At 43.0% G+C, this 16,475-nt stretch overlaps 1 protein-coding gene across 2 annotated transcripts in view; it reads left to right on the top strand.

Annotated features, from left to right (window-relative positions):
• Window positions 1-1,149: 1,149 nt before the first annotated feature.
• LOC117746064 (vang-like protein 1) overlaps window positions 1,150-16,475 on the top strand; it is a 41,851-nt gene continuing 26,525 nt past the window's right edge. For both annotated transcript variants that reach the window (XM_034554882.1, XM_034554874.1), the window contains exons 1-2: window positions 1,150-1,320; window positions 11,226-11,491. In XM_034554882.1, coding sequence (XP_034410773.1) covers window positions 11,421-11,491 — 71 coding nt within the window. In that variant the 5' untranslated portion in view covers window positions 1,150-1,320; window positions 11,226-11,420. The remainder of the gene's footprint in view (window positions 1,321-11,225; window positions 11,492-16,475) is intronic.

The following is a 16,475-nucleotide window of genomic DNA, read 5'->3' as shown; positions in this document are numbered from 1 at the left end:
TTTGGTTAACTTTTTACATTTATCTATTTATTTAGTCTTTTTGAGATGTCGGGGTCGTTGGTGTCAGTAGAGATACACAGCAGCTAACATGAAGTTGTCTGATACTTTCCATATTTCTTTTCGGAGAAGTAACAACTGTAATGACTTAAAAACTATTTATGAGCCGTGACAAAAACACTTCCTTTTGCTTGAGTGAATAGACAGTGCTTTTTTTCTTCTTTTTGCTATTTAGAAAGAAAACAGTTTTTAGTTTCATATTGGAACACGTGTGCTTCTGATCTGACCTTTCTGACCTCTGGAGACGCTGCAGCTTGTTTCCATGGCATCAACAGTTTTATTGATTGCTGTCAGTTTTAGCCTCTGACATGTGGGACATCATGCAATTCTAAGTCTCGTCGCGGCTCCCATCGGGCTTGTTTAGGGTGACATCTTTGGGAGATAATCGATCAGCATTGACAAAAAAAGATTACAATATTATTTATACATATATTTCACCTAGGAGTACTGCAGTGTTTTTTGTTCTTTTAAATTATCAGTTTTATTCCAGCCCATTTGGCACACAAAGGTCAGAGGTTTGAGGTTGCCATAGCATCTAACAAGAAGGGGAGCAGAGGATAGTGGTGGATTATGGTTTATTCATACACACCTGTGTGCACACGCGTATCATCTTAGGTACTTTTTTTGTTCGTTATGAATTTTGTACACACGAGAGGGTGAACTTTAAAAGCGATACGATCAAATGAGTGCTTCTTTGTATACATTAAACTACGATGCTGTTGTATGTTTGTATGATTTTGTGACATCACAACTAGTTTGGAAGCTCGCCACGGTCCAATATTACATTTACATGTGATGTGGAAAGAAGATTTGATTTTACGATATTTTTTTATTGCGTGTGATAAAATCATGTAGAAAAAAAATACTATTCAAATCAAGATATTTAAATATATATTTTAAAGTTTATATTTTAGTACGCTATATTTTAGTGCCCACTTTGAGAATCACTACTGCCCCTGTACTCTACCCATTACTGTAATGAGCCAGCTCAACATGCAGTAGGCTCACAGCTTCTCACTTCTGTTGGCAGAAGGCTTCCCGTGTTGAAGACGCGCCCCCTAGCGCCACGTCTGCGCACTACACCCCCAGTGTGCCCGACAAGCACTGCCCCCTGTGAAATTCCTGACTGCCGGGGTGATTCCTCCCGTCACCAGGGGCTGCTTCCTACTGTATTCCCACCGTGTGCTCCGGGGAGGGGGGAACTATTCCAATAACCTCTGGATAAATGACCGACTACGGGAGGGATATCTCCGCCGATAAAGGGTGAGTTCCGCTTCACTACCGCTGGTGATACAGTCGGTCATATGCCTTCTGCAGATGTTAGTGTGCGGGCTCAGTAGTGTGTGAAGCCTTGCGTGTTATAATGCCCGGTTTTGACTCGTGAAGCCCACAGAAACCTTATGTTGTCGTCTCTACTTGTGTGTGTGTGTTGTGCACACTCTGAACAAAGGCTGTCGGTGTTTGGTCTGCACGGTGTTTTAGAAAGAAAGACTTGGGAACACGCCCTTGTCTCCCCTACCTGTGTGGAAGGGTTCAACTTCATTTGAATGCCCTCAACCCCCCGAGACTGGCGTAGTGACCCCTATTTGCTCGTTTTTTTTTTGTTTCAGTTTTGAGTTTTCTTTTTTGTTAGTTTGGTTAAATATACATTTTATTATTTTAAAGCGCTTCAATAAAGTCACACAGTCGCCGCGAGACAGTGAAACAAAAGTCAACTATGTTTCATTCGGTCGATCCGCAACAGCCCCGGCTGGTGCACCACAGCTCAGCTGTAAATTGTAACCTGCCGCCGCGGAGTTGACGCGGACGGATACGTTGCAGTACTCCGAGCCCTCTGGAAAGAAGCATTTTGAAACCACGTGCTTTGGTTTCTCAAGTAGTCTCATAAATAGGTTAATGAGGGGGGCTTACAGAGGCCACGGTGAAACCAGGGACTTTCCTGCCTCTAGGTCCGCCTGCCTGTCGGGTCACAGGTAGGAGCTGTGCGGGTGAACCGCCTCTGGAGCTCCACTGGTCAGAGAAGTGACGACAGGTAAAAGTGTGACGTGTGCTTCACCTCATACAACCTTCCCTCCTCTCCGATGAAATTATTCGAGGCATAATATAAAGTCTTCACTTTTGGTCCACAGTTAGGAATCATAGTTCAGCTCAGCAACTTATTTTCAGTTTATAAAAAAGGGTTATTAGCAGTGTGTCTAATTGGTCAAACATGCCAAGCAGGTGCAACTTTTGATCCAATTGTGATGCCAATCACAGAAACGTTGCTGGAAACAATGTTGCGTAATGAAAGGAACCACATATGCTTGTGTTGTGTTGTCTACTACTGGGCCAATGGTTTAAGATAGTTACAGAGCGAAAGGTTAACATTTTCCAATTGTTCGTTTTGTCCTACCAGCAAGGCCTGTTGCATAGCTACTTTTCTAGTCCCAGAAATAATTGCGATAAATTATATTATTGTAATTTTAAGACCACTTCATGCCACTGATATAATGATGGTATAATAGCATAATAACGCAAGTATACCATTTCAAAGAGCAATGGCATTTTCATTCTAAGGAATATATATTCAGACAAATTAAAATCCTCACACAAGCAAAACAATATTGCTTGTGTGAATAAATAAATATAATGGACTCTCTAGCGCAAACAACACAAATGTCCAAAGTCTTATAGTGGTAGGGAAGGCCCTGCTGATTATTCTAGCATCTTCTTGGCTAAGATGTTGGGTGACGTTCTCCTGGAAACAAACGTGCGCGTGAACACAACGGACAATGATTAAGGTCATGTTCTCATATCGCACGATAAATCGATAATGGTGTAATTATGAAAGGCTGACCAAATACTGGCTGACCAAATACCAAAAATAAACACTGTTAAGCTATGCTGTGAGTAAAATATATAATATATGTATCTCAAATCTATGTCGTGGTCTGGTAACATATTTTGACGTTGTGAGATCCCAGACTGACATCAAATGGTTCAACACATGTTAGCTTCCTCTGCATTAATTATGCAAGACCCTCATTATCACGACGACATGAGATTAACATTGGAGAGTTGTGCATGGTTTTTTCTTCTCTATTCCGTGGTGGTGGTGGTGGTTTTGCATGGCAGCTGCAGAGAGAACATCGGTCGTGACGATGACAGCTGTCAAGAGCTCTCGGATGTGTGCTTGAGTATGTATGTTAATATCAGTTATAAGCATTTACATGTACAGGTTCTATGGTGGCCATTATCTAAACATTGAACTCAAGTTAATTTCTTTAGTCGGATAGAGTTATTCCAGTCAGGGCATAGTGCTACGTTAGCTGGCAATGCAACGGGCCTTTATGTTGCCATGGGGATTTTAATAAATAAGCGGTAAACCCACCTCGTGCATCTCCAAATGGCCGGTGTCACTTTGAGTATTTAATTCAAAACTTCCAAGGCGGTTAGCTCTAGCATACTTTGTTGAATTGTAGTCAAGCAGTGAATAGTGCTGTTCCTCAGAAAAAGGAGAAGAAAGGACTTTCTTATTGTGCCCTTTATCTCCATTTCATGAATAGGTCAACTCTCTCACTGTTGGACCTCCTTAACTTCTAGGGCCAGTTGCATAAAAATAAATCTCGTCTTTGTCTTAGTTATAACTTTAAATCAGACTTGCTTTTGACACTTAAATGTATACCTGTCGCATAAAGCTTTCCTATGAGTGACTAATGTGAGACTGACTTTAGATGGTCTATCGTGCAATGCTTTATGGGTGAAATAAAACACTTTATCAGATGAGAAGAAATGGCGGGTGGAACAGCAACACGCCGAGTACTAGAGAAAATAACAGAACAGATAAATAGCGTAAATCCAACAGTTGTTAGAACCTTTCAAGATGTTCAGAAATAATTCAAGAGTATGGCATAAAAATCCAAAAAGTTATGGATAAACGGATGAAATAGTTCCAAGTCAAGGGTAGATGGTTGTATTGGTAAGCTAAAAGATACCTAAAGGTAGTGTTAATGGATACATAGTTATCTAAAAGTTAGCTGAAAGTAATGGATAAAAAGTAGAACAAGTTAGCTAAAAATAATTAATAAATAGTTAGCTAACCTTTTAACAGATTGTTGCCATTCCAACAAAGTTCGGGGGAGAGGAGGATCATTTTCAAGATGGGCTTAATTAGTTTCCTCTAACCTCACAATCATAGACCAGTCTGAGGCCAGGACTAGTCTGAAAATATATCACTCAAACAGCTTCTTCCCGTCAGCAGTCAGGCTCATCAACGGAGCCCGGATCCCCAATGACGGTCTCTTCCATCCCCGGGTCTATTTAACACCCCTGGACTATTTATTTACTACCCCTGGACTCTTTCATCTCTTTCATCCCTTGGACCATTTTCCACCGGTCACTCCTCTGCACATACCATCACACTTAAATAACACACGTCACTTTAACTTAAACACTACATACACTTTATAATTGCACTTTATCTTACACTGTACATTTTACATTTTATTCTATGTCTCGTCTGCACTTTGTTGATTGTTTATTTATTGTCTACTGTTGTTGCTTGTTATGTCTCATGTCCTATGTTGCACCACCCACCACGCTAAGTTCCTTGTAGGTGTAAACCTACTTGGCTATTAAAAGTTTCTGATTCTGATTCTGATATAGATTATAACCACACAGCGCATGAAAATAAGAAGCCGTAGAAATATCCTAATATTAAATGTAAAGCTATAATTAAATGTGGGAAGGGATGAGCCTTTAAAAAAAAATACGAATGGAGTTTTCTGCATGATGGGAGTATGGAATATGAACATATTATTTTAATATTAATTCATCTATATTCCACTGTCTTCCTTGTGCTTTTTCTTGTCTCATGATGAACAAACCGTTTCTTTCTCTGAGTCATAACTCAGCACACATACAGTATACACACAATACTAAATGTTTAACTTTCTGAAGATACCATTCTCTCAAATGACCAGTGGCAATACAATTCCATAATTCCACTCTCTGAGGCAAATTTGGGATTTTGGGCTGTACAAATTAAATTGAATAAAAAACACATCACGTTTTTATCCAGTGTGGTTATTTGTAAGTCCATCGGTACATTGCCAGCAAGAACTGTTAAAAGCTACTGCTGCATACTTTTTAATGGTGCCCATTTGCCAAAGCGGTCGTCTTGATTTGATCTGAGCTTTGAAAAATCAGAACACCTCACTCCAGCTAACGCAATCACCAGCGGCTGCTGTATCTACTGACCGCTCAGGTTCAGCTCGTTGTGGTTGCCTAGAAACACCAGCACAAAAAAGAAAATGCAACAGGTAAAAGGCCAAATGTGAATCAAGCACAGGGGTTGGAGTCGGTGTCAATCCGACATACCTGTTACTGGGAGCAGATTTAAACCCATAGCGGCCTGTAATCAACACTGCACCGGTGCAAGGTGCTAATGATCTTTTCAGTCAATGACGAGCAGACTATAATAATCCAATCTCTTTAAAGGTTAATACTCTGAGTGATTGACCCTCATTTGCACAGTTGTGGACAGGAACACAGCGAGCATGTGACCGGGGGGCTCTAACGCCCCTGTCGTGTCAAAGTCACCGTCTCTCAAGCTGCCCGCCGAGTTGTTGCCGACACGTCGCTGGTTTGTCTCCTATTGTGGCGCGAGAAGATGTGTTATCGTGGCGATAATAGAGGCAGAGCCACGGGGGCGTCATGGTTACGGACGGAGGGGGTGAGGCGAGAGGGAGACTGCACGCTGATGGAATGAACGGATCAAGCTTCGTTTCGAGTGACAAAAAGACAGATTATGTCAAAAGGCCGGGCAAATCTCGCTGTCTAGTTATCCAGATTAAGTCATTTGTTAATCCCCGATGTTATATGTAAACCCATCATCCCACGTTGGGTAAACATGGGTCATATACACACCATTAGCTCTAAATATCTGCGCCGTTAATAGCGTCTTTGCTCAAACTGGCACCGCATGTCTGCAAATTCAGCCGAACGTTTGTCTCTTTTTGGCTACGGTTCAATATTATTAATATTATTGTCAAGAAGAGAAACTGTTGTGATTGGTGCCACAAAAGGCAGCAGGATTCCAGGATTAATCCCTGCTGAGTGTGAATGAGGAACACAGGGAAACACACAGTTAAAGTATTTTTAGTACAGGCATTATAGACAGACATAATCAAAAGAAATAGAACACATCTTTTGTGTTTTACATTACATTGTATTATCATACATGTGTGAGGAAAAAGTTAAATAAATGTATATATTCCAAGTCCAGCTCCATAATGGATAACAGGAAAAGATGTTTTGAACGAGAGACATTGGAACAAATACAACCAAAGTAGTGTGTAGAGTGAGACACCCCTCTGTTGTCTCCAAATATTCTCATGTTATATTGAAAGGTGGTTATGTTTCTCTATGATGTCCGATAGCGCTTGAATAATGTTAAGCCAATACGTGCTAGAACATATTATGGGTGAAAGGTTAAAGGCGGCTGCCCACATCACACTCGAGCAGGATTCATATTTGGATACATATCGCATAGCTTTTCTTTCTTTTTTAAATAAGTGGAATCAGTGTCGTACTTTGATGTGCACAAAAGCCCACGTCTGACCGGGGAGGAATGAACCTGTGTCTGGACTTTCTGGGGCTTTCCATTCTGCTGAGAGAACGGACGGAGGAAAACACAACGGAGCACCTCCTCCGGTTCATTAGATGCTTAATTTGCCTGCTTTACAGAGGTCAGCTTGCCGGGCAGCAGACTTCTGGCCCAGTCCAGCATGTAAATGAGAACATTGAGAATGACGATGTTTGATGGTTTTGGTCCCGGTGGCTGATGGCAGATGTCTCACGGCTCAAGTGGGACCATCTCTTCGAGATGGAAGTATTTCCTCGGGCTGTTTGTTTACATCACCGGCCGCGGGATGTTATCCTGGAGTTGGTGCTCCGGCCGATACACCTGTTAGCTTGTGTGTGTGTGTTTTTTTTTTTTCTCCATATAGAAGAAGACTTTTCAATCCTGCTTCGTTAGAGCCGTCTCAGCCTTGCAGTTCTTGTGTTACATGGAGGTATTTGGGACAGGGTTTGGCACACAGACGCTTCCCCCCCGAACAATGGTTCACGTTCTCATGTGAGAGGCTGTGCCCTTCGTGCTCCACGATTGCTGCGATAATGTCGCCCTTCCCCCCCCGCCACCCCCCGCTCCACGTCGCCGGTGTTTGCCAGCACAAACAGACACGCCGGCATGGTCAGCAGGGGTATTGGATTACTGCAAGGGAACCTGCCAGGACTCCCTCCCATAGCGGGGGATTCCTATTTCAGCTCGGCAAACTTGAAGTGGTTCCGCTTCCCAATTTTCTCTGGCGTGGCAAAGACAGAAACCACATGTGAGAACACCCACAGATCCTGTTCCACTTTGATATATACCTCAGAGCCAGGATGTGTGGAGACATTTTTGATGTTTTCTTTGTGAGGAAAAGCACTAAAGCAGCAACTAATTGATCAGCTTTCAACCCAGCGGCCCTCTTTCTTCGAAACTAAACTCTGACTGAACCTGGACCACGCACTCATTTAACCCTATTAGTCCCTCATGTAGCACGTGCCCTCGCTTTTAAGAGGATTAAAGCAGGTGAGGGGAATGCCCCTGTGACTGAGTCCAGATTGCTCAGTAGTCATTATTCAATGGGTGAATTCCTTCATTAGAGTGTGAGCAGTGCCGAGCAGGTCCCTTGTAAACCAGGTCCTCAAACCACTGGGCCCAGACGCCAGATCCAGCTTCAATTGAATAAGACCCCACACATGTTTCAAATGTATTGTTGTGTTATTAACCCAGACGCCGTTGTCACTGGACCCTGGACCGAAAACCGTTAGATAATAGAGAATTGTACAATTTTCATGGATCACTTCTATTTAACAAGCACATCTTTTCTAGCCTTTACGGCTCTCGTTCAGGAAACACACCGACCAACGCACGCGTTGAAAATCATCTCATGTGATCCTACTCGGTCAATCACACATGTGTAATCCGATAAGCCCCGCCCTCGTTCTTGGCTCTTTTGATTGACATCGCTTGACGCACGAATAAACTGAATTTAAAGCTGCAGGACAATTCAATTAAATACATTTAAAACATTTTTTTATTTAAGAGTCACAAAATCCAGCCTTTATTTCACTTTAAATAAGAGAAGATAATGTATTTAGTATTTCAGGATGTATTATTTATAATTAATTCAATTGGAAATCTGTAATAATAAATATTGTTTAGATGTTATTCAATTGAACTTTCTTTATTTAATTTGACAGTCAGTTGTTTACTATTAACGTGAATACAACTGTTGTTGAATGCTTATTAGCAAGTCTGTCTGCTTTTTATGAAGCTACCGCTAGCAGCCAGCTAACTTAGCTTAGCATAAAGACTAAACACTCAACCCTGTCCAAAGGACAAAAGGTTGTATGAGCTTTCTGAAGTATTAACACACTGTTGCTTGTTTATATAACTATACATATAACCCTCCGCCTTACATTAGTGTTCAATGGCACTCAGTTTCAGTGCTTTAAAAAATGTTCATATCTGAATTACCAAATTAAGAAAAATACAAATAAAGTCCTCTGTTTTAGGCATTTTTTGACATCAGGTAGGATTCAAAAGTGATCCAAAAAAAAGCCACTGCACCTGAAGTATTCAGTAAGATCAGCAGCTGCTGGCTGCGCGACTGCAGAGAACCAGTCGAGGGAGGATTTGTCACCTTGCGAGGAGGATTAAGGCATTTAAAAATTATTTGCACAACAGGCATATCCAAATATGCAGTTGCGCAACCTTCAAAGCATTTCCAGTCCTCTGACATGCAAGACTGCGCACACACACACAACCGAGGCGCACACAGATGTGCCGACGCCACAGAACTGGGTCACACTAGATGTTTTGTTCCTCCGCGTATTTTTGGACCAAGCAAAGTGTGTTTCCCTTCAAGTTGGCAGATTACAATTGTGCACTAAATCGGGCAAAGTTTCCCTGGAGTTGTGAATGCGGAAAAGCAGGGATGTCTCGTGTCTTCTTAAAGGTGCAGCTCGTAGGATCGGGCACCATCTGTGTGTAGGAGAACTTGCGGTGTTTGGTTTGTCCGTTGTGGGCTACTGTGGGAACACGGCGACCCGCTCTGTGTGTAGGTGTAAATCGTTCATTCTAAACTGACAAAAACACAAGGGTTCTTACCTCCAGGTGATTATACACTAAATAAAACTCTGTTTCTTTCAGGCTGCTCAAGCTATAAATCAGCCATAAATCCTTCAGGGCTGCAAGCCCGGCCTCAAAGTTTCAGTGCAGGTTTCGATCAGCTTTAAACCACGTTGTGACAAAGTGGCGGCATGAAAGAGGTGATGGGAAAGTGTGAAACACTCTGGATGAGTGTTGCAGGGAGATAGGAATGCATTCATACTTCCCTTTTAGAATACTGTAGATGGATAACTTTAAGCAAATGTTGAGCCCTGTGGTTATAATATCGGTTTCTTCTCTCCTCCGCTCCGCTATGGATGTTTAACGCCAGCGTGTAGGTGGGCCAGCCCAGAGTGCACTTGTCTAGGGAGATGCGTTTTTTATCTTAGCAGAATTATGATTTTGAGTTACTTGAAAAGGTACTAAATCTATAAACCACCTCTGCCCGCTTACCTGTAGCCTTAAACCTCCAACCTGCGGAATAAGTCTGTGGCAAACTATTTGACTTCACCGTCTGCACATTGATCCTCTAAAATGATTTTAGTGGAAATGACTTAATGTAGGGTCCAATCGCCCCAACGCAACGGCCCTGTGACAGCCAGGAATAATAAATTATGCAATCTCAGCGTTATCGTGCGGATAAAAGGGTACATCCAGCTGGAGGAACTTTAAACGTTAGTAAAGTGCATGTTAAGTCAGATATGTTCCTTGATGGTTGGTGTTCACGTCTAAACTGTAGCACAGAGCTGCAATGGTCGTTATAATGATCATCATAATAACGACCATTCATTTAAAAACATTCTATGCTTTATATTTTCCATTTTATTTTTTGGGTTGTAGATGGAATATTGGCCTCATCTCTGTCTCAGTTGTAAATTAGAATGAGTGTTTAAGTGCTATCAATGAAATACAAGCCACATTTCTAATATTTTTTAGACTACTGAAGGCCCAGCATCGTTCTAGTGTGTTATATTCTAGCTGAATATTGAGCTGCACGGATGATTTGTTTTTCGTAGGCCAACCAGGAAGTTGACGTTGCATTAGGTCCCTCGACAAAAAGCCAATAGGATTTTTCCGTTCATGTTTCCATCCGTTAGGTTCCACCCTTGTTCTAAAACCAAACCTATGCCCAGCACATTTTCTAACAAATATCAGATTTTCTTATGCTATGAAACGGAGAAAGAACTTTGTGTGAATGAATCGATTCCAATGCAAAATTGGAATAGATTCGATTTCTGGTGTGTCGGTTAATCCGTTAATAACTTTTGGTTTCCAATATACAATACGTGCCTCTGTGTGTCTAGTTATAGATACTAGATAATATAAACTGATAATAATCAATTTCACCCAAATCTTTCTTCAGTCCTAAGAAAGCTGGGGTATTCAAGCCTCTTCACAGAAACATGCTGGGGTTGTGCAGAAGTGTTGATAAAGACGTCACGTAACGCTTCACTGCTAGACTTTCTCTATTTTCAAATGACGCGTGTTCTAGCCACAAGCAATTGCATTTTTGTATTCATTAAAGCCTCAGAGTGCCGCTGCTGTGACAGTTTGAACTTCTCCTGGGGAAGAAAAAAAAAGTCCTCTATCTTTGCCGCATTCGTCGCCTTAAACCACTTAAGCGCGTCAGTGTCGGGGCTTGAATAGTTTGCTGTGTGTCAGTCAGAGACTTAAAACTGCCTCTGAACAACAGTCGGCAGGAATAAGAGCAAATTGCTGTTTCACGGTGGCAGTGGTTCTTTTATGTGGAACGCTCAGCTGTAACCTGAGAGTGTCGTCACTGCAGGATTTATGCATGAGGGGTGCTAATAAATACCAAATAATAAAAAAAAAAGGATTGCTTGTGTGATGTTCTTTATCCAAGACACCGTCTCCCTCTTGTTGGCTCCTGCTGTCTCTTAGCAGTCAAACAATGGGCTGCCTTCCCTGACATTTCAACATTTTCAAATTCAATTGTCCTCCCCTCCAGGTTGATGTTTCCTCACCGGGCGCCCCCAGGGTCGCTTTCAAGCCTGACCGCCAACAGCTCGCTGCCTCCGTCATCCTCGTGAGCGAGCCGGTCGATTGCTTCCAGCTCATCGACAGCTCCCCCCGCACCTGCCAGCGGAACCAGCTGAGTAGCCCTCTGCTTTCCCCCACCCCCGTCGGGCAGGTCTGCGCCGCCATGGACACAGAGTCTACCTACTCGGGCTACTCCTACTACTCCGGACGCTCCCGGGGATCACACAGGCACGGGTAAGACTGAATCCTGCTCCGTCAATTCTTCTGTTCCCTCGCATCTCTGCTTTTACCCGCCAAGTTCTACTTTATCAATTAATCACAGATCAATGATCGATTAACCATGTAAATCATTGATCACGCAACCATGTCAAACATTTACTCCGAAGTAAGATTGTGTGCAGCACAATTTTGTTTTGTGGTTGGACGTTTATTGTCACAATGCACCTTGGGAGTTTTATACACGCGGGTTTGAACCAGACATTTATTATAATACATTTATTTATATAGCACCTTTAAAAACAGGGTTTACAAAGTGCTCTACATAGAAGCAAGGTAAAAACATAACATCAATACAAGTAAACATTTCAGAACATACATGAGGCAAAGGAGACCATGCCATATAGGCAATGAACACAATAGAGGAATAGAAAATTACAAATACATAATAAAGCAGAACAGACAAACTAAAATAGGGGAGCCAAAGAACTGCATAAACGGACGACATCTTGGAGGTAATAAAAGGTGTACCAGTCCGGTTGTGGGGAGTGGAGTCAGCAGGAAGAGTAGAGGGTGGTGGGGGAGCTGTAACAGTTCCTAATTTCGTGCCACCATCTCGCTCTTGGGGATTATTGTTATTATTATTGGGGATTTATTAGCGCAGTGATTCACTTTTGACTGAGTTACTTTTCCCTCCAAGCCAAAGAAATGCTCCAACTGTCACGTCACGCGAAAGAGTTGGATTGTTTAGAACGGATGAAAAACTACAGAATGGCTTGAAGTTGGTTCTGGTGTCTGAAACAAGCACTAGAAACTTTTGGTTAGTTTTCTGTGTCGTTCATTCTCAGTCCGTCCATCTTTATTCCCTTTGTCATCCCTGGATTTCTACTTCCTCCACCCCTCTGATCCCGCCTCTCGCATGCGTGCAGCTTGTGTCGGCGCTTTAGTCTGTCAGCAGTGGGATGGCCTGTGGTTGACAGGCCTCAGGAAGGCAGCGGGAAACAGGTGCCGGAGAGGGCCGACTGACTGATGGCTCGGTGGACATGCTGAGAGCCCCGAGAGGAGATGAGAGGCGGCTCCTGTTCCACGACGGCCCCTCCCTTGTCACTTGCCCCCCCCCCCCCCCCCCACCAGAGAGATATATGGCAAAAGGAACTATGTGTCTAAGGAACTATGTGTCTCACGTCGTGGGACACCTTCTGTCACCCTTTATCCCTCTCGCTCTTGTCCTCTTTATCTCTTTCCTTTTCCCCCATCATTCCCTAGCTCTTTGCTCCCACTTGTCCGCCGGGATATGAATGCAGCAGCTGCCCCTTTCTGGTTCGCTCTTGACCTCTCCTCCGTATCGCCTCCACCTCCCTCTTCTTAAATGGATTCCTGGCTACTCTCTAGAGGATGGGTAGGCCCGGGCGTATCACTCGTTCCCCTCTCGCTGGCATTCCCCGGGGCAGGAATGTGCCCTTGTAGCTCAAACTAAGAGCAGAGCAAAAGTGGTCTTGCATTGATTTGGAATCAACGACAGGAGGGAGGTTAGTGGGTAGTATTGGTAGTGGGGGGGTGGAGAGGTCCCTCTGAAGCCTTTCAAGTGAGTGACATCAAATTGGAAAGGAACATACGGGCATCCCCGCCAAGCGTCTTTTCCGCTCCTCTGCTGATACCATGTCTGTGCCAAAGCCACCGGCTGGCCTCTAATTTGATCCAAAACAAGGAGAAATTGTTGCCTTTGAAACCCCTTGTCGTTGTCCTCTGAAGGTAATTCTCTCCGAGGGGTGCCACGCGTGAGGGCTCTGGATCACTGTGGTCTAATTACTCTGATGTCAGGAACAGATGCAGGCACAGTGGAGCGTGATCACATACACATATTCACACAGTGACACTACCATGTAGTTTTGTTTGTATCTGGCCATAATTGTGAGTCAATCTCTAACATAATTTGTCAGAAAATAATAGAAGAATGGAATGGGATTGGCTTAGGTTTGTATTAACAGATGGTGCACGTTTTTTGGAGTTATTGCCTCAGATGGCTGGCTTTCGGCCCCCCCCTCTCCTGTGTCAGACTCAACTGGTGTCCAAAATACTTCCCCATGTTATTTAGTAATAACTAGCGGCAACATCTGGCTATGATAAGTGAAGCCAATGTGGAAAGGGGATTTTATTCTAATGGACATCAAGGAGTGACTTCTGTGGTTGCAAAGAAAAGTCTTGTTGTATAGAAGTCTATGATAAAATGACTCTACTTCTCACTTGATTTATTCCCCTAGTAAATATTGTAAACATGGGTTTATGGTTTCAATCTTTAGGTTCAAGTCTTCTTCAATACAGCATGACGTTAATTTAGTAAATCATGGTCCCATTATGGTGTACGCCGGTGGACTTCTGCTAAAAGCTAAGACAACACATATGCTGATGACACCATGTAGTATGTTGTATTCCCTTCTGACCATGTTCAGTTGCACCAGAGCAAAACACTAATTCACCAGAGAACGGTCTTTTCAGTAATTATGAGTATTACACTGGTGCCCATGAACTTTTGAATCAGCCAGAATCCAGAGCTGCACAATTAACTGCGAGGGAAGGACGTTAATGCGATTTTCAATCCCTGGTTGTAATATTCCATTACCACATGACCTCTTGGAAGTAGCAAGGGGCTGCAATGTCTTTTTTTCTTTTTCCTTTATATATTCTTTCTTCTTCTTTGGAGCAATGCCATTGCCACATTTAGTTTCATGTTTTAGATAGTTGTTGATAGTTAATTCTGAATAAGTTGGTTATAACATAAGACTGGTCATTTTATATTTTCTACCTGCAAAAATTATTACATTTTGTAAACATTTCGCATTGTGCCATAATTGTGTTCCAGCCTCATACTCATACTAAAGATTTGTAACCATTCAAACCAGTTTTAGGATCATGGTAGTTTTGTATTGAGTCACTTACTCTCAAAAGTACCCTAAAGCTCGGCTCCTTCACTCTGTCAGTTTTGAGTATTTAAATGATTATGAAATTGCAAATCTCCCATTAGCAGCTGCTCGTGTGGAAAATTGGTTCCTTTGATTGGTCAAACTCCAATTATAAGGCAGCACGCAGCGTCAACACAGGACTGAATAAGTCATTTAAACTAATTCATTCAAAGTCATGATTCCTTTTAGAGATTTTCCGATTTATATACATTTCTTGTAGTTACGATTTCAGCCCACTTCTTTCTTGCTTTACATAACTATTTCTCTCTTACTTCTAAGTAAACGGTGGGGTACAACACTAGGAATGTCCTCCAGGAGACACTTTCTGAAGAATATGCTCGGCCATCCAAACATTTAAAGCGATATTGCGTCTCTGACAGCCAGCTTTTCACTCGGCATCGCGTAACACTCTTGAATTCACAACGTTCAGACAACGTTGTACAAACCCCGTCTTTTCCAGCACAACTCAACCCTTGTTTTTCCCTGGATTGTGTCACCTTACTGAAGCGTTATCAGTATGAGGCTAATCCAGCCAGGCCACATGACTACTTATCACACCCAGCGCCCCTACAACTCAACTTGGTCAACACACCAGCATGCACGTGCTACAGGTGATTATATTTAATGGAGCTTATCAGCCTCATACAATTATCAGCACCAAAAAGTTTGAAACCTTAAAGCCAAGGGTAGGTAATGTATTTGACACATTTCTTAGAAAGTTCTTTATTTATATCTCAACATCAATCATTAATTAAAATGTTCTGACTAAACAAATTGACGGCTCTGGTAGCTTGGATCATTTTAAAAATGGCATACTCTCGCTAGTTTCTCAATGTTACCAATGATAGCTTTAATTATTGTACCTATTATACTCAATATTTTAACGAAATTGAATTTCAACCTCATCACACAGAGTACTGGATTTCTTGATTGTTGGCTCTCGCCCCGCCTGCTTTATAACACGTTTATGGGTCGGTCAGTTTTTATCCGGCTCCATAACTCTACCCATTTGGCTGAGGCCCGAGCCGCCCACTGGCGCATCGACACAATGCGGCGTGTCACACAGGTGTATGGGTTGCCCCGCCAGCCACAGAGAGAACAAATTGGTCCATGGGCGTGCCGGCGTGCCACGCTGGTTGGCTCGGCTTCTCCAGCGGCGTCCTCATCCTCAGGTGTTGGAGGGAGACGGTGCTCCCAGAGCCTAATTGGACTCTTTTCCCCCAGCTCGCCAGGCATCATCTGCCCTCCCAGGACCCCTCCTTCCTCCCTGTCCCCCATCCTCGCTTTTCCAAAAAAAGGCATACCGTTTCTGGAAGTCAAATTCCATTAATCAAATCATAGCGGAGCTCGTTGTTGGAATACCAACGAGCCGGCTGCATGTTAATGAGGCAGGAAGAGGATGTGGGAAAGGGGGGTGGGGTTGGTAAAGGTGTGTGTGTGTGTGTGTGTGTGTGTGTGTGTGTGTGTTGGGAGTGAGGATTCCAAACAATGCGATCACCCCAGAAGCATGCTGAAAGGGGGATGAAAAAATGGACCGAGTGGAGGGGAGGGGCTGGTAAACAGAGGGCGATCTGTTCAAACCACTACCCGGCTGCCCACAGGTCTGCTGGCCTCTGTATTTCCTGTTTGTGTGTCCTCAATCCCACATTTCAAAATGCTGTTGTTCACAGTTTTTAGTTGTTTTTTTAATGTCGCATCGTCTTTGCACCTTTTGTAGTCTCGCCAGCATACTGAGAACCAGGTGTTTCCTTACCTTAGTCAAGCTTTGCTGGGATACACAAATGGACATTACACATGCTTTGTGTGCAGACACAAACTCACACCGTGTTTACTGTCAGCCTGTGGCCTTAAATACCGGCTTGTGACTGCTCATTACTTGTTATCTCTTAATATAATGTGGATTATGTGTGTGTTATTTGCCATTTAATTACAGAGTAATGTTTTGAAGAACAGGCCAAGAATTGGACCAGCGTTGCTCTTGTTTTGCAGTGCACAGCTGGTGACTCTTTCACTCAGTTGTTGCTGAAGTATCTTAACCAGCT

This window comes from Cyclopterus lumpus, chromosome 2, assembly GCF_009769545.1.
Source record: "Cyclopterus lumpus isolate fCycLum1 chromosome 2, fCycLum1.pri, whole genome shotgun sequence".
Classification (NCBI taxonomy): Eukaryota; Metazoa; Chordata; class Actinopteri; order Perciformes; family Cyclopteridae; genus Cyclopterus; species Cyclopterus lumpus.
Note: the sequence above shows the minus strand (reverse complement) of the source record. Positions and strands in the feature narration are given on the sequence as shown.